Source organism: Patiria miniata, unplaced genomic scaffold (assembly GCF_015706575.1).
Source record: "Patiria miniata isolate m_02_andy unplaced genomic scaffold, ASM1570657v1 HiC_scaffold_18, whole genome shotgun sequence".
Lineage (NCBI taxonomy): Eukaryota > Metazoa > Echinodermata > Asteroidea > Valvatida > Asterinidae > Patiria > Patiria miniata.
In genome coordinates, this window is record NW_024037056.1 from 986,474 (window position 1) to 1,005,593 (window position 19,120).

General features: G+C 40.5%; 2 protein-coding genes across 3 annotated transcripts in view; one reads left to right on the forward strand and one right to left on the reverse strand.

Moving 5' to 3' along the window:
• Window positions 1-13,624, forward strand: part of LOC119724128 (peroxisome biogenesis factor 1-like) — a 31,139-nt gene extending 17,515 nt beyond the window's left edge. For both annotated transcript variants that reach the window (XM_038195046.1, XM_038195047.1), the window contains exons 13-22: window positions 1,252-1,445; window positions 2,390-2,524; window positions 3,624-3,748; window positions 4,721-4,803; window positions 4,924-5,027; window positions 5,976-6,567; window positions 8,196-8,359; window positions 9,140-9,187; window positions 10,257-10,390; window positions 12,171-13,624. In XM_038195046.1, the coding sequence (XP_038050974.1) occupies window positions 1,252-1,445; window positions 2,390-2,524; window positions 3,624-3,748; window positions 4,721-4,803; window positions 4,924-5,027; window positions 5,976-6,567; window positions 8,196-8,359; window positions 9,140-9,187; window positions 10,257-10,390; window positions 12,171-12,255 (1,664 nt within the window). In that variant the 3' untranslated portion in view covers window positions 12,256-13,624. The remainder of the gene's footprint in view (window positions 1-1,251; window positions 1,446-2,389; window positions 2,525-3,623; window positions 3,749-4,720; window positions 4,804-4,923; window positions 5,028-5,975; window positions 6,568-8,195; window positions 8,360-9,139; window positions 9,188-10,256; window positions 10,391-12,170) is intronic.
• Window positions 13,521-18,968, reverse strand: LOC119724129. Its single transcript, XM_038195048.1, has 5 exons — window positions 18,819-18,968; window positions 17,004-17,054; window positions 16,781-16,879; window positions 15,688-15,907; window positions 13,521-14,893 (listed from the first exon to the last, which is right to left on the reverse strand). The coding sequence occupies exons 1-5, from the start codon at window positions 18,926-18,928 to the stop codon at window positions 14,195-14,197; spliced, it is 1,179 nt and encodes a 392-aa protein (XP_038050976.1). The 5' UTR covers window positions 18,929-18,968; the 3' UTR covers window positions 13,521-14,194.
• Window positions 18,969-19,120: the final 152 nt, after the last annotated feature.

Here is a 19,120-nt window from a genome sequence, read left to right on the forward strand (position 1 = left end):
AAATATATATCAGTCCAAACTGTGGATTCCAGTCTGGAGCTTGAATCTGAATTGCTACGTCATGTAGGTTGATTTCAAGTCATCACTGGGAGGTAGGCTTGTGTCCGTTGTTCTAGATCCTCAACACCAAATCTGAGTCCCATTATAAACTTGGAGTCCTGAGTTGTATGGTTGTTTAAAGCTATAGTCCATCATTTGCAGCCATCCGAAAAAGTAACTGGCGTATTATCGTGGAAAAACATACTTGGTTGAAAGATGGTAAGGGGACTAAACTCCCTGTGAAATTAATCTTTCTGGCAAGCTATCATTTTGAAGTAATCAACGAAAGAAGGCCTTTCCAACTGTGCGTCTTAAGACGCACTGTAGGAAGATTTAAATTAGTAGTTCGTTTTGTTATTCGGCGCAGTGCGCGCAAGCATTGGCACGACGCACAGGCGCGCACGGTTGCTATAATTCGTCGGATCAGTGCGCAATATCGCGTATAGCTGCAATTCAAGACAATTCAAAACATGATTCAGCAACTTTTGATTTGAAATTGAGATCCTAGAATGCTGTTTTTTTTCGGAATATACAGCTGAAGCTGAGCTGAAACTTCATCAGGTTGGTTGTTCAGTATCCTTCATTAGATATTGAACACTTTTGTTGCTTCAAACGAACAAAATGTACAAATTACAAATGATGGACTATATCTTTAAGTCATGTACCGGTAGGTTAGAAATATGTGAGTTAGGTGTGAGTCATGAAAGTTAACCCTGAGTCTGAAATTAGAGTCATCTACTCAACCGCCATATACATCCATCCTCTTTTTTTTTAAAGAAAGGTTGTTTTAAATTATGCACTAATTTTGCAAGGTACTGTAGGTTTACGTACCTTAGCATGCCCTTGTATTATTTGTTGCTTATAAATTGTGTGAGTCTCACCATTTCACTGTCACTTTATATCTGACGTCACGGTACCCAACCCTGAGTAGTCTAGTAACAGACTACCAAGTGTTATCTTCATGATTGATGGAACGGAAATTGGAAGTCAAAATAATTCATTCTTCTGTAGTATACATGTACTTTGCTTTAGTAGTAAATAGTTGTAGTTATGATTTGTCATTGGGGACCAACCCGTCTGTCATAAAAATCAAAGGCCAAGATAAGAATTGCTCATGAACTGCACATCTGTAAACCTGAAATGGACTAGTGGCAAATGGATCAAACTCTTCGAAAAGTTATGCTTTGATTCTGTTTACCCTTGATAACCTAGCCAAAGATTCCAACAGCAATGCAGACGAGATTCTGCTGAGGCAGGAAGACTTTGAGGTTGCGCTGCACGACTACACGCCGGCCACTCTCAGGGACGTTCCATTGCACAGCGCGGGGGAGTTGGGTTGGGAAGACGTCGGCGGGCTGAGGGACGTGAAGGAGTCTTTACTAGAAACGCTGCAACTGCCAGCAAAGGTGGGCCACTTCTGCACATTGCATTAACCCATTAGGCTCTGTACACCCACTCTTGTTTTACCATACTCCCGAGGGCAATGCTTTGTGTTTTCCTTTATCCGAGTAATTTAACACACTCCCATAGACTAAGCACACAAACCTACCACAGTGAACCGTTTTGAACAAGAGACCCAACTCCCAGGGACTGAAAGAATCTGTTGTTCTCCCTTTGTGTGTCTGTCCTCGGGGGTTATGTAGAACACGTACAAGCCCACAGTGCCCTGCCTGTTACTCCTTATACCGCCCCAAACGGCCCCAGCACGCTATGGTATTACAGATTCGTCAAGGAATAAATACAGTGTAGTACATAATGGAGGTATATCGTAGAAAAAAAATATAATCTGCTTAATTTCGCCTTCGAAACTAGTTTGTCAACTTCCAATACCTTGGGGAGCTGGTATCGACTATCCACCTTCAAATTATGTCATCTTTGATAGGCATTTTGGCAAAATGAGACAGGACTGGGCAGAGGTCAATATGGGGCTTTGCAGGTATTAGGCAAGAAAATAAATTTCTCCCTACAATACTGTTTGTTGCACTTCAAACAGACATTCTGTTGACAAGTTATGGCTGTTTCAAGTTTTCACATATCAACATGTCAAAACAGTAACATACTGCGAAAAAGGCCATTAATGTATTGAGTTTAGTAGTCATGAAAATAAAAGATGTAAATTTGTTTTTCCTTAAGAACACTTTTCCCATGATATTACACTATTTCTTGACTGTAGACATATCAAAGATTACAAATATCAATCAATCTGAAAATCGAAGAAGAAGAAAAAAACATCCTCAGTTTTGGGTGGTTTTTTTTCATATTTCTCCACTTTTCACTACTATGGCCTGTGCCCAGTTCCATTTCACCTTGCCAAAACGCCTTAAATTTGTATACTTTGTGTCACTTCTAGTATCCATCGTTGTTTGCTAACTGCCCCCTGCGTCTGAGGTCAGGGTTGTTGCTGTATGGCCCACCAGGCACGGGTAAGACACTACTGGGCGGCGTCGTGGCCAAGGAATGTGGACTCAACTTCATTAGTATCAAGGTTCGAACTTTTTTCCGACATTGACAAAGGCGATGAACTATAAAATAACACAAATATCTGTGTGTCAGTTTGCTTTGAATTTTGAGGTTAGGGTTCGTGACTCATGATCAGAGGGTCCGGGGTTTGAATCCAGCCGCTGGTCATATATTGTGTCCTTGGGCAAGGCACTTCACCCCCACTTGCCCCTCTCCACCCAGGAGTATAAATGGGTACCAGCATTAGCTGGGGAGTAACCTGCGATGGACTAGCATCCCATCCAGGGGGAGTAGAAATATTCTCAGTCGTTTCATGCTACTGAAACCGGAGATAAACGTCAGCCTGATGAGCCACATTGGCTCGGGACAGACTTTACTTTACTTTAGTTTGCTTTGAATTTACTCATTTGTATTTTATTTAAGCACCTTTTTGGAAAGTTACATTTTAAATAATAACAGTTCGTTGTTTTGATCACTTGAACTGAATTGATAAGTTTAAATGTTTTAACACATTTGGCCAATTAAAATAATAATTCATAAGAGCACTTGGACATAAACAATTATACAAGTTTTTTTAAAGGATTTTTTTTTTACCAAAAAAGAAATCCTAACCCAAAGATTGAACAGTCTAGTTCAATTTTTGGGTTTTGCCCTTCACTGACGTATTTTTATGTACACTGTATACTAAATGTTGTCCCAAATTATTGCGAAAACAAATTCACTAACTGCTTGGGTGGGACTAGAACCCACGACCTGCTTTGGTAATAGAGTACAATATCGAATATTCAAGTCCAAGTACAGTCAAACCCTGATAAGAAGAGCACTGTTAATATAACATCCTGCTTATAACAAGCAACATTTCAGGTCCCAAGTCTTGTTTTTGTTTGTTTTCATTACTGATAATACAAGGTACCTATTATAACAAGGTAATTTGTAAAGTCCCAAGGACTGTACTTTGCTTCTCAAGTACGAGTGCTGTGAATTTGATTCCAAGTAATTTGATATTCGAGTATGAGTGAGAGTATTCTCAAAAAGTAATTGAGTTGTATTCGAGTACGAGTACTACAACATTGCCAAGGGTGTATGCAATGTGAAACAGGTTTCCCTTCTCCTTGATTCTGCAGGGTCCTGAGCTACTGAGCAAGTACATTGGTGCTAGTGAGCAGGCCGTCCGTGATCTCTTCAACAGGGCTCAGAGTGCACGACCCTGCATTCTCTTCTTTGATGAGTTTGACTCGCTGGCCCCAAGGTGCGAATCTTTAACCCCAAAAAAGGCTGTGGGCAGACTCCTTGTACATTTTTTTTCTAATATAGACTTTTTCTCATGCCAAGTTTGTAGACTGATATCTTGCAGACGTTTAGACACCAAATTCATTTTAAAAAATCAGAAGCAGTGCTCACACAACATGTCTTCTTTTTTTACACAAGCAGAGATGCCAACCATTACTCTTTTGGAGTAATTATTAGGATTTCGAGGCATGTTATTTCTCTTGAAAATTCCAGCTGTCCTATACGCCAACATTGTGGTTACTCTGAAAAGTACTGTGGTTACTCTTAAACTTGACTGTTGTCCTATGTATTTACACTAGCATTACTCTTTGCAGGAAGAGTCATTACTATTTTGTAGTCTGTAAAGTTGGCATCTCTGCACAAGGTACCCAAAACTCTTTTGTATTTAATTGAACGTGTGTATGAAAACGCTCTCATTCAGGGACGGAAGTGTGGATGTAAATGACCATAGTGAAAGAATGATTTAATCAGCAGACTTAATACTGCAAATTGGCCAAGCGTGAATGTCCCAATGAGCATACAGTATTTCTTAGAAGTTGTCCGTGGGTTTTCTGAGATCAGAACGGGGAGGCGGAATAAGCCCCGTGCTGCTGCCCTGTTCAAATGCAGTGGGGGCCCTCGATTGAAGATGAGGAAAGAAATATGTCCGGACAAGTTCTGGACTCTGTATCGGGTATAAGTTGCAGGATTCTAAACAACTTCCCCACAATCTTCCTGCATTGAAGTTATCAGTAAAGATCAGCGAAGCAGTTGCTAATGAAAATTTTCCGGATTATGTCTGGAACAAATGCAGAGCTTCTTCCGGATTAAAGTGAATGATTCTACCCGCAACTTGTCCAGAACGCATCCCAGATAAGAGTCCCAGAGATGGAAGTCAAGGAAAAGAATACTGTGGATTGATTACTAATTAGATTTACTTGTCTTGTCACAGACGTGGCCATGATAGCACAGGTGTGACTGACAGGGTTGTCAACCAGCTACTCACTCAGCTGGATGGCGTGGAAGGATTGCAAGGTAACAAGAATGTCTAGTAACGAATGTACATTACCTTTTATTAAGTTAGCCTTCTGTGCTGTTGCTGTTACGGGCCTCCAGTAGACGATTATTACACATTTTCATATATTTTTTTCCTAGGTGTTTACATCATAGGAGCTACCAGTCGGCCAGATCTCATAGACCCAGCATTACTCAGGCCTGGTAGATTGGACAAGTGTCTTTTCTGCCCGATCCCGTGTGCAGTGAGTGTCTCAAACCATTAGAAATATCTCCTTTTATAGCAGGCCATTGTGTTTTACTTATAACTGGCAGTGTTGTGGTTAAGTCCTTCACAAGTTTAGTCGCAAGTCGAGTCACAATAAAGTCCATTCACAAAGACCCGTCCTAAATCATGGGAGATGAACAAAAGTAAAGGAATTTCTTTTGTTACAGTTCATCTGGAAATCTTGTAACTTGACACAAGAGTAGATGGCTTGCCATGTGCGGGACTTGCAAGGACTTATTATGGACTCCAGTACATTGTTTATTGATGAACTTCTTTAGTGTTTTGAATTATGAAGTTAAACATTTCTAACAATACACTTATTTCCACAAATATTGAGTACTCAAGTATGAGTAGATCCATGCACAGCAAATGTTCCCAAATAAATTTTACTCTGAACAAACGAGATCAACCAGTATAAAAATTGAAAGTGAACTGGCGAGACTTGTACGTTCTATAACAAACAAGTATTTCGGACTTGGCCAAGGAAAGATTTCCATATACGAAGTTCACTAATTTTCCTCTGTATTGACTAACAAGTCCCCAGAGAGTACTCTTGTCAGTGTTCTTATATTGTTACGCCTATTTGTACATTTAGGTAATATGTTTTTGTTTTGGTTTTTAATGTGAAGTTTTTAAGTGTTTTATACATTATATTTGTGTGCAGAACGAGGAGACAAGTTTCATGTTTTTACATGATGAGAATAAATAAATAATAAATAATAATAGGAGAGCAATTTCATGTCATCAAAGTCAATTTGAGCATTGAGAAAATACAAGCATTTTCTTAGAAAACACTTAGAATTTTTCAGTCGAATCTCATAGGGTTTGTACACAGGGTGTTGAGTGAACTTCGTATATGGAAATCTTTCCCTTGGCCAATGTTTGGAGATCAGAAGGTTGTAACTATTTCACTTTCGCATAACAGGAAGAGAGGGTTGAGATCCTGCAGGCCCTATCCCGCAAGATACCCCTGACAGACGACGTCAACCTACGTGCCATTGCCATGAAGTGCGATCACTTCACCGGGGCAGACTTCAAGGCTCTCCTGTACAACGCACAGCTGGAGGCAATCCACAGCACGCTGGCCTCCAGCTTCGCAGATCCCGACGGCGAATACGACCAGCCGATGACGCCGCTCAACACCAAGCAGTGCAGCATGGGAGCCGACGACTGGAAGCTGACGTTCCTGGAGAGCTTCACGGCCGAGGGCGATTACGACGACGCGCCGGGGTCGCCGCGGCGTCGCTCCCGCCAGGAGAACGGTAATTCCGCTCGTTTAGGTTCCCCACGGACCGAACGTTCCAACACCAACTCCGAGTCCAGCAACAACTCGCAGGAGTTCGTCCGAGTGAATTTGCGGGACCTGAACGGGAACCCCGAGGCAGGTGATGAGGAACACTGCGGCGATGACCTCACCAGGAGGTCAGAGGTGAAGGGTCACGGTCCCTCCATGAGGCAGCTGGCTTCGGCAAAGCAAGGCAGCAGCCCCAAGCCACACATCAGTGATATAATCGGTGGTGGGTTGTCTTAATTTATTTTCAGATTCATCATCTCACCATGATCATCACTTTGGTTGCGTTGTCACTAACACCAAAGGGCGGAACTAATATGAGCAGGAGGCATCGCTGCCTGGACGTACTTCTCTTTCCCATCTAACATTCACAATCCATATTTAACGCTCCCATACTCTGCACAATCCAGCAAGACCCAACCCAATAGTTTTTTATTGAAACAACTTGACCAGAAGACCTCATTTTAACCCTTTCCTTACCATGGGTGACTTTTGTTTACAAGGAACTACCCCTGCTGCTTACCATAGGTAACTTTAGTCCACTAGGAAACCACACACAGAACACACTCAACACAAATTCATTCACTGCTTTTCAGCAAGCTGACATGTTGGTGTGTTTTGCAACCCATACATCAACCATACACCAGCTGAAAGAGTGTTTTCGGATCTTTCTAATGGTGTAGTTTATTCATAGTGTTACCATTACAAAATTGAAGAAAAGTACTTCAAAAGTATTCACGCACAATTTGAGGTATGGAGTGTCATAAGATCATGTGGTGGAATGGCTTGCAGTCTGATAAATGATCAAAAACAGGTCAAAAACCGACATAACTTTCTTATTGTTTTTACATATGGCTTGGATTTAAAAGAGTAAAGTTCAAGGAACAAACTTTACACACAACACCTTTGATTTTTATCACTACTTGCCAGCGAAAATCTGGGTTGGAAAAAAAGTGAGTTTTCAACTTGTGGTCCATTGTTCACGCTCTAGTGATCTGTCTGACTGAGCAAACAATTTGATTCTGGGGAGAGCCAAGTCAATAAACGATATGGTTTAAGGAAAGGATTAAAAGTGTTGGATTTTGCTGGATATTGCTGACTCCTCACTTTCCTGGAGTTGGACTGTAGTACTCAGATTCATTACGCTAATTGGAGTGTAAACTTTTCACAGAGACTACCTCCGTTCTTGTTTTGTTAATTCCACAAATATTTGCATTAACACATTTTCCTGTATAGACTAATTCAACGAAAACAATTGGAAGCCGTTTTTGAAGGAGAACTAGGCTCTCACTCTAGTTGGCACGTACTTTGGGCTTCTTCGACCAGTAGGCGCAGTTTAAGAACACGTGCGGCAAGTGGTTCCACCTCAAAAAATGGGTCCTAATTTTGTTCACCGAATTAGTCTAGCTTTTTTATCACATTGGGTGTATAATATGTTTAGGTGCATCATGACATCGTCATCATTACAGTATTGTCATGTCTAGTTGTCATTGGGATTGGCAATGTTGTCATTGTCATTGTGAGACATCATTGTCATCATCATGATTGTGTTGTCACTCTTTTCACATAAAATTGACATGTGTCCTGTCTCTCACCACTTTCATTTGTTACTTAGTGAAAGCAGATTTAACCACCCCAAAAACATTCATGGAATGAATGTAATATTCTGTCACATGCAACTCTATTAATGTTTTAATAATAATCTCAATTAAAAATGGATATGTGCACAAAAGTGATATGAATCACAACCAGTACCCTCCGTGTCATTGGTATAGAGAGTACATGTATTCTTGCGAACATTTTACCCTTGATAGAAACCAGGCAATCACTTTCTGATAATTGGTTTTCTGGCAGATTCCATTGAGAATGAGGAGGTTCCAGGCCCCATGGAGGGGCTGGAGGACCCATTCTACGCAGGCATAAGGCAGGGCGCTGAGCAGCAGGTCATCTACATGCCCACCCTGCGCGACGGAGTGGTAGATCCCAGCAGGGACACGCAGGAAAAGATCAACTCCCAGGTGAGCCGTTGAGTCTGACTAAAACAGACATTTGTGTCTATGGCTGCTGATATTTACCATAGCATGTCTATGTGAAAACCACAATCATACAGTGTTGTAGTACTCGTACTCGGTACTCGTACTCGAGAACTACTCGAGTACTTTTTTTGGAGTACTCGTACTCGTACTCGAATGTCAAAGTACTCGTTCTCGAAATGACGGTACTCGTACTCGGGCAGCAAAGTACTCGTACTCGACATGTCGAAATTGTACTCGATCATTAAAGTACTCGTACTCGAATAGCAGTACTCGGCCGGGGAAAATGTTATAGCTTCACTTACCCGATGGCCTTATTTTATCGATACTTTCAGTTTGAAATGGTTGATTGGCTTGTGGAGAAATCAAGATATCACATTTAAACACATTTAACAGCTAGCCGTGAGTGGGTCTGTATATCGGCCTGACTGGGCCTGGGCCAATTACGCACAATGAACCATTTGCCGTATGGCCGTATTCGGAAATGCAAGTACTCGTACTCGGAAGTACAAGTACTTGTACTCGGAGACCCGTTCTTGTACTCGGAGGTACAAGTACTCGTACTCGTACTCGGCAACCTAAGTACTCGGCAGTACTCGGTACTCGGAAAAAAGTACTCGACTACAACACTGCAATCATAGTAGCAAAACAGCCACTTGAGAGATGGCCCTTGATTGATCAGACCACGTGAAAAGTCAGTCTTGTTTAAAAGCACTAGCTTTGTATAATCATTTTTATCACCCTTTTTTCTATTTGTATTTTTAGGTTGCAGTTATCAAGGAAAACTACCAACAAAGAACACATAGACATCAGGTATTTAATGAGCCACTGTGAAATTTCAGAGTCGCTTCTTGTCAACTTTTTTTTTGCCCTTAATCTAGGACCAGTTAACCTCACGACTTCGCAAAAGATTTAATACAAATCACATGTAAATTAACAACGCTAATGCAGATAGAGTGAACAATTCTCAGTTCCCCACTAGTTGTAAAATGATGCTAAATTATTAATGCTAATGCTAAAAAAGTGCTGTGCATTGTTCAAATAATTTCTATTTACCGTGGAAGTCGATTTAGAAAATAAAAGTTACATGCGCAACTGAGATTTTTCCTTGAAAATGGGCTGAAAAACAAATTTTTTTGCATGCACAGGCAAAATTGTACATGCAAAGAGCCAAAGTTGCATGCATCTGTGCATGTAAACCCCTCTGAATCGACTGTCACGATGGTTGTAGATCCTATACGCGGTGCCTGGATGTGCTGTATTCTTGTAGAATCTGGCAGGTTTTTTTAGGTGAACTTGCGCGCTCTATTAGCAATGCAAAATTTGTAAGCCAGTCCCAAACATGCCAAATAGTCAATTAATGGTCCAACCAATGTCAAATAGCGTGACTAATAACACTTGTTGGTATATTGTGTGCTTGAATACTGTCATTTGTCTAGGATGGCCACGTGCCTGGACAATGAAAATGCATATCACACACTGAGGGCGATATCTCACTAACATTCATTGCATGCGTTGCGCGCACGTGTGGAACCTGCTGGCGCGCAATGAGAACAGCAATGTCAACTGCTCAGTCTCATGTCCAGCAGGACATGAAAACTTTCAGTTACCGAAGGTTACATCGCAGTTATTTAATCTATTTCCTACACAGTAAGTTACAACCATTTATCTTTTTTGAGTCCGTGGCACGACATAACAAAACAATTGTTGACCGCTGTGATGTGGGATATGCCGTTTTTAACCCCCTTGGGGCAAATAGCTTCGCCTCGGGTGCTTTGCGCCCCTTGGGTGTTAAAAATGGCATATCCCACATCACAGCAGTCAACAATTGTTAATTCTTAATGGAACTTGCTCTCTTCAATCTGTCTTTGGTCTCTGACAGGGTCTCAATGACGACAGATCCAAACCTGTCGATGGTTCTGCAGTGATTCACATCAGCCAGTCACATCTGCTGAGAGCAGCCGCCGAGATGAAACCATCAGTCACTGTCAGCGAGAGAGCGAGATACCAAAGCATGTAGGTATAGTCCAAAGTTATAACACCTCACCCACAGTCTCTGTCTTGATTGGTGGAGATGAGTGCTTCAAATGCTATTTTATGCATCTTGCGGTGCATTATATAAAAATAATGAATGTTTATGAATGCAATGGTAAGAATAACTTCATGAGGTGACAGATGGAATGTTCCATTCCAATAGGTGATACAGAGTGGCGGAAATGAGCGCGTCAGTGCAGATATACAAATAATGAGTGCAATGGTAACAATAACTTCATGAGGTGACAGATGGAATGTTCCATTCCAAGAGGAGATACTGAGTGGCGGAAATGAGCGCGTCAGTGCATGATATACAAATAATGAATGTTTATGAGTGCAATGGTAAGAATAATGTTCATGAGGTGACAGATGGGACGTTCCATTCCAAGAGGTGATACAGAGTGGCAGAAATGAGCGCGTCAGTGCATGATATACAAATAATAAATGTTTATGAATGCAGTGGTAAGAATAACTTCATGAGGTGACAGATGGAATGTTCCATTCCAAGAGGTGAAACAGAGTGGCGGAAATGAGCGCGTCAGTGCAGATATACAAATAATGAATGTTTATGAGTGCAATGGTAAGAATAATTTCATAAGGTGACAGATGGAATGTTCCATTCCAAGAGGCTATACCAAGTGGCGGAAATGAGCGCGTCAGTGCAGATATACAAATAATGAGTGCAATGGCAAGAATAATTTACATGAGGTGACAGATGGGACGTTCCATTCCAAGAGGTGATACTGAGTGGCGGAAATGAGCGCGTCAGTGCTTGATATACAAATAATGAATGTTTATGAATGCAATGGTAAGAATAATTTCATGAGGTGAAAGATGGGACGTTCCATTCCAAGAGGTGATACAGAGTGGCGGAAATGAGCGCGTCAGTGCAGATATACAAATAATGAGTGCAATGGCAAGAATAATTTTCATGAGGTGACAGATGGAATGTTCCATTCCAAGAGGTGATACTGAGTGGCGGAAATGAGCGTGTCAGTGCATGATGTACAAATAATGAATGTTGATGAGTGCAATGGTAAGAATAATGTTCATGAGGTGACAGATGGGACGTTCCATTCCAAGAGGTGATACAGAGTGGCAGAAATGAGCGCGTCAGTGCAGATATACAAATAATGAATGTTGATGAGTGCAATGGTAAGAATAATTTTCATGAGGTGACAGATGGGACGTTCCATTCCAAGAGGTGATACAGAGTGGCGGAAATGAGCGCGTCAGTGCATGATATACAAATAATGAATGTTGATGAGTGCAATGGTAAGAATAATTTACATGAGGTGAAAGATGGAATGTTCCATTCCAAGAGGTGATTCCAAGAGTGGCGGAAATGAGCGTGTCAGTGCATGATGTACAAATAATGAATGTTTATGAGTGCAATGGTAAGAATAATTTACATGAGGTGACAGAATGGGATGTTCCATTTCACGAGGCAAAGATGAGAGTGTTACGCGCCATTATATTTTATATCTTGCAGTGCATGATATACAAATAATGAACATTTATGAGTGCAACGGTAAGAATAACTTCATGTGGCGACAGATGGACTGTTCCATTCCACGAGGCGAAGCCCAGTGTAATGGAACATTCCATTTGTCACCGAATAAAAATTAATTCCTTCCATTGCACAAATATGAAACATTCATTATTTGTTTACAACAGGTATTTATAGATTTTACAGACTCTAAAATTGATTGAAAAAGTTGGGTTTTTTTAAGTCATTTCCACTTTCTTTTTGGCCTTACAGATACGACAATTTTGTGCAGTCACGAGGTGGCAACTTCAACCCAACACCCCAGCAGACCGGACAAAAGAGAGCGACGTTGGCATGATCGTATCAGAGATATGCACACGGAGCCCAAAATATTTTGATGACCAATAATTGCTGGGTATTTATATCAAATGATTATTAAAATCAAAATCACATCATGCTGCTATAATTTTTCAGTAAGGCTGAAAAACAGTTGTGTGTTTACGGTGATGCCTTAAAAATTATCTAGGTGGATAGGTACAAAAATAATTTTATTTTGTAAGTTTATGTTTGTCCGGTGTTCTGTTTAATTAACCTGTTTAATTTATTAATTCACCAATGACACACTAAAAACTTGCATAGGGAGGACATTTTATTTTCAAATTATACTTTATTGTAAATTTTTGGCAAAATGTGGCAAAAACGATTGAGGTCTGCAATTTGGCCGAAACAAATCCAGGAAGTTCCGGTTTAATACCGTAAAGGCGTAAACACACTGTTTTTCAGGCCTTCGAAAGTGAATCTTAAAAAAACTTGCTTCAAGACTTTTGGAAGCTATCTTTGTCCACTTCTAATTTATTTTGTAAGATGCAAGTTTATGAATATTTGCAATGACTAATTGACATTTGTTTTATTAATTTTTCAGGGCTGTTTCTGCATTCATCAAAAGATGGGACATGCATTTTCTTTTACTGACATGACTGAGTTTATATATTTGAAATTACAATGGATTTGATATCTGAGTGATGAAATTGAAGTGTTGTACTGAAAGACTTAATTTTCCGTATTTGTTATAAAAAAAAATTGCCAGTGTCATATAACAGTACTTAAAAGTCAAATTTTGTATTTTCAACTTGCAATCAACATATAGTTATTTGTTATTAATAGTACTCATGCAACTACATTGTTGCTTTTATAGGCGACGTGAGTATCTATGATCATAGATTGCAACTGTTATTCTTTTCTTTGATTGGTTTTTCATCATCAGATTCTCTATTTTAGCCTTTTATATATCTTGGGCCTTTTTGATCCCCACCGATGGTACTGTTTCTTAAATGGAATTTTTTTTTTCCAAATACTACTAAGTGTGATATTTTTAAAGCAATGTGGCAATACTAAAGTAAATGAATGAGCTTCCATGATTGTACTTGTAAATTTCATGTTGGACATTTTTTTTGCAGAATCACTGTACATGTAGTTTTGATTTTATTTGCCAAACTTTTACACTAATTACTTCCCAATGATGTGAAAGTGCAGCCAGCTTTGGGAAATTGAGTCGGAAAAGGTCAGAAAATAACAAAGCAAACTTTGAGCTCAGCATTTCATGCTGTATATTTGGTATTTTTTTTCATTGTGTGTTATTGATCATCATTGATTACATGTTTATATATACAGCAGATAAGCTAAGGTGAAATTACAAGGGATTAAAGAAAATCATAGTTACAACTGTATACATGTATTTATTATTATGTGGAAAATAATGCAAATTAAACATTTGAGTCTGATTATTTGGGGCTTACTTTTCATATGTCGTTTTTTTTTTAATTATCTGTTTTCATTTGAATGTCTCAAAATGTTCGAGAACATTTTAGTTTTCCTTTTTTACCTCAAATAATGAGCTTTTATTTCCAGATTTTGACTTGCATACTTAACAAATTGTTTCAATAATAAAATGGCGAATAAAATTGGCCAAATCTTGCTAAATCTAGAGCTGATTACGAAAAAAAAAAGTTGTCCACAAAATCATTACTTGGTTACAATTTTGAGTCAAAAACATTGCAGAAAAAATTACAACAAACAAATTTAAACAAAAAACTAAAGTTGCTATTTATGCTAAAAAAAATGACAATAGTAGGTTTGATCTGATATTGAGTTTTGAAAGTCTTGAGTTTTCAGACTTTCAGAATTCAAAAGCTTTGACTCTTGTCCATCATAAATTATGAATTTTCATAACACTTTTGAGGTTCAATTGTGGGGCAGCATATCTGCAAGTACCGCTGTCATGCACTGCAGTTCAATAATCACTTTTTCTTCTTGTTCTGTTTCCGCTTTTTCTTCAGCTGTTTTTTGTCTTTCAGGTCTTTGGGGATGATCTTGACTGGAAGGACGGTGACTGGCTTGTAGTCGGGCCTCAACACCATTTTGGCTCTTTTTTTCGAGAGACCCGGGGGAGTTCCCGACAATGCTCTTTTCTTCGCAGGATTTTCATCAGTTCTTTTCTGTGATTGTGCAGTTTCCCCAACTTGAACTGTTCTTTTCTGTGATTCAAGCTTTTCTTCGGGCAAAAGCACTAATTTCTCCGAAATGTCATCAACGTTGCTTTTAATTCCCTCCAAGGATTGTGCATGTTCAGGGGCCACAGCACTGTCCTGAGGGTGTGCTACCATTGGTGCTTCACCTTTGACCTTGGGACTGGCCCCTGAATCTGGATTTCGGCCTGCTTGGCTTTGGCTGTCACTGGAAGTTCCTGCTTGTGCAGGTTCCGGGGCCTTGAAACCAGATGACCCTTGACCTTTGTTCTTGCCCTTGCCTTTGCCTTTCTGTTTTTCTGTGCTTTTGTCAGCTGTCTTCACCCGCAGCACAGCAGTTGTGACTACCTCCCGGAGTTGGTCGAGGGTCAGCTCTTTATATTGGAGCCACGGAACGTTGATTGGCGGCGTCATGCCAACGATGCAATTAACAAGCTCATCGAAAGCAGCCGGGTCAGCAGGTGTAATCTTCTGCAAAGAAATTGCAAGAAAGCATTCCATAATTTGGGAGAAAAGAAATTTGAAATATTCAACTATGCCTGGCAGACTGTGAAAGAGAACTCATTCTTTTATTTCAACATCCAAGGGAAAACTTTTGGTACATGCGCGAGTTGGTCATCATGGGATTTGCTCAGCTGATCAGTTTTTCCTTCTTTCAGAAAAGCCATGTGACCCGACCCATAACCCAGACCGTTGCACTTCACACAATTGTGAGAATACGTGGCTTTGGAGCGGCTATGTGTGTGGCTGTGTGTAGGTGTCGTACGTGTGGTTACAGCCCACGAACGCATGGTCAATGGTTTGCACGAATATTAAAAAAACAAAAACAAAGAAATGTCAAATATCAAAATGTCATGAAACCAAAATGGTAAAAAAAAAAATCATAACTGCCTTGTTTCTCCATACAGTATTTGGGTTCTCTTAGAGCATCCCAGCAACATTGCACTGATTGAAACCGCGACCTCCGGATTGCCGTTCCGGTGCTCTACCTACTGTCTTCTGAGCTATCCAGCCCTATGTTTGCGGTTCCCCATTTAAGCAATGTCTTTGTTCAAGGGGGCTAGTCAGAAGCCATAAACATATATAGGGCTGCATAGCTCAGTTGGTGGAGCACCAGAACAGCAATATGGTCACAGGTTCAAACCCCACTCCAGTCAATTTCTTTATTCAACCTGAAAAGTGAATATAATTATAATGCACCTAGTCGGATTCCCTTTATGGTGTATTTGCAACAGCAACAAAATAAAGAGAAAATAGATGATTACCTTAAACCCAACAGCAAGTATCACCTTCAGCTTCAGTATGGGTGCCAAAGTGGCGCTCAGACCCTGAAGGCACAGCACAGGCGTGTCTCGTGTCGCACTGAGCGACATCAGGTGATTGGTCATGAGGGCAGGCTGGGCTGACCGGCACACCAGAGCCAGGCGAAGCTTGTCCTGCTCCAGGGAACGTGTCACCTCATTGAGTCCCAACGCCAGCTGGGATCTAAGACACAAGAGTAAAAAATAACAATACATTGTATTTGCTGTTTTAATATCTTTAACCCTCCTACTCTAGCTAGAACAACTAACAAAAGCCGCATTAATAACCATAATTAATCAAGACTTTTTTGAAAAACACAACTCTTGGCATATATATACATAAAGCAGGACTAGCTTTGACTCTATATGTTTATAACCATAAGGTTGACTGGAGGTCATTGATATGCCAGCTATTGATGAGTACTTGTTGCCTTCTTTGATGACAACTTATTTGACCAGTCACGGTGCTTATCACAACTGTGATCTCACTGTTGGTGACTAGCCCAAGTATCACAGGGGAAGTGCATTGAATTTTTGACTGTCTATGACTGTTTAAGACAGCAGGACATTTTACGACAAATTACCTGTGAGAGACCTCTTGCAAAAGAGGATGTGCTGTGTCCTTTAAAAGACCTTTTAACAGGGACCAGGAATATTAGACACGCCTTGATAATCACATTTGCACACATGGACTCCATCATTGTCAACAGTACACTGCAATGCATTTTGGATTGATAACTTCAGGTGTAAGTAAGTAAAGTCTATCAGGAGCCAATGTGGCCCATCACGCCGGCGTTTATCTCTGGTTTCAGTAGCATGAAACGGCCGACAATATTTCTATTCCCCCTGGACGGTATGGTAGTCCATCCCAGGTTACTCCCCAGCTATTGCAAGTGGGGAGGACGTGGCATTCCCAAGGACACAACATATGGCCAGCGGATGGATTCGAACCCATGACCCTCTGATCATGAGTCACGAACCTTAACCAATAGGCCACACTCCCCAAACTTCAGGTGTGCATAATTGGCTCAAAACTCTGCATCACTTTCTCACCAACCTGAGGAAGGCTCGTTTTGTTTTAGCCTCATCAGAAACAACTTTCTCTTTCCCCTTGGAGGACTGCTTGGCCAGGCTTTCTGCATGAGGGGTGAAGGTGCTGTGGTAAGTGAGGAAAAAAGAAATGACAATTATTAGAAACTTCTTTCTTGTAACGGGACTACAAATACTTTTCACAGAAAGTTTTTCAGAATACATAAAACTGTTGTAAAAATGCAACCAACCTTGTGATTTTCTGCAGTAGGAGTGATGTTTCTTCATGTGAGAGCTGAGGCCTGTTGGCGGAAAAAATGAAGGAACTCCATTTAGGCCTAGATATTTGTTTTGGTGTTGATATGGTTCTTTCCATAAAGATGTAATACAAAGATGTAGCCAAAAAAGTGTGTGGTGTCTGAGTGAAAATATGCCCAATAACATCTCAATTCCCCCAAAACAGTCACTGCGCATGTTCAGTGCCATGCCGGTACAATACCCTAAAACAATTGGGGACTGGTTCACAGTCAAATAAAATATCCACTGCCGAGAAAACATCCACAACACTCTCGTATTTCAATCAAATGTACTAGTGGCTATGGCAGCCGTAATGTGATTTTCAACTGCTATCGTTTACGGTAATGCAAAATCACCATTGCAAATCTATATCAATAATTATAACTACCCGTCCAACCTGAATGCTTCGGTAGCTTGTGTGGTTACACGTTTAACTATACTGTGCCGGGGATCGGGGTTTAAATCCACTGCCCCATCCCATGGCTATTATTTTTAATATTTTTAAATATAAATATATAGTTTTCTTTACTTTCATCTTTTTTATCCAATAGTTCTTCTTCGTAATCCATGATTTTGGACTTGGAGGATTTTTTACAATAAAACTAAAAGGGAAATAATTTTCGAGAACCATTCCGTTGATGGTCTGGTTCCTAACAAGTAACACCCAAAAGATCCTGATGTGAAGACTAGTAGTACTAGTAGTAGTAGTACTATCAGGGAACCAAACGATGCCATAACGATATAGCAGTTGAAAATTGCGTTACGGCTGCCGTAACAAACTTAACAAAGCCACTGCGATAATCAAAACCACAGCAGTACAGCCCTAACGAAACGAGCACGAGTAACGTTGTCACGCCCCAACTATCGCATCGGTCCCAACTATAGTTGGGACTGTCCCAACTATAGTGCGGCAGTTGGGTCGGCCCAACTATAGTTAGGACTGGAGTTGCGCCGGATGCTTCATGCTTGATAGATCTTGTTGGATTAAATGTTCCGCGGCGCTGGCACCGTGTATTCGTCGTGCATGCATGCCGCAAGGCTGGCCGGTCACGTGGTACTGCCTAGTTGGATGAGTTGTCCAGCTGCTGCTGGGTTTTATTGTCCAGCAACATTTTGCAAAATTCAAAGATTGCCATGGCCGGCCAACTATAGATGGGCCCCACCCATAGCTAATGTCAAAGGTCCCAAGTAAAGTCGGACAGTATGTAACAGAGCTGTAGGGAATGTTTTATAGTCGTACATCAATGTAAACTATAGTTGGGACCGCCAAATAAAAATATTGCGGTGGCCCAACTACAGATGGTCCCCACCCATAGATAATTTCATTGGTCCCCAGTAAAGTCAGACGTGTATCAGAGCTGTAGGGAACATTTTACAGTTGTACATCAATGTCAACTATAGTTGGGACACCGCAAAATAAAAAGATCGGAGTGGCCCAACTATAGATGGGCCAGCCCAACAGTGGAACTTACAGTTGGGACCGTCCCAACTATAGTTGGGACAGGCCCAACTATAGTTGGGCCAGCCCAACTGTGGAACTACAGTTGGGACAGGCCCAACTATAGTTGGGACAGGCCCAACTATAGTTGGGACCGATGCGATAGTTGGGGCGTGACAACGTTACTAACGTTACTCGTGCTCGTTACGTTAGGGCTGTACTGCTGACTGCTGTGGGTTTTGATTATCGCATTGGCTATTAGTAGGCCTATTACTTTGTTACAAAGTATAACATGTCAATTTCTTATTTAATAAAACAGTAAGATCCATACCATTCAGACAGAAAAGGTGACGTTATTGTATTCTTTACTGGATAATAGTTTTTATTTCCCTTTTTCCCTCGAACTGTACTTGCACGAGAGTCAACTGTGGGCGCAGCCATCTTGTTTCTTCTTAGCCTCGTTCGTATTATTTTCAAATGGTATGTGAGTTTTAAACTCAAAAATTCTCCCAAAACTATAAAATAGAAGTTACAAATAATGATTTGCAAACTCTATATAAATTATTAATGTATTCTATGTTTATAAAGAAACTGTTTTGTTATCATGTTAGAAAAGGTAAAAAGATTATGTTA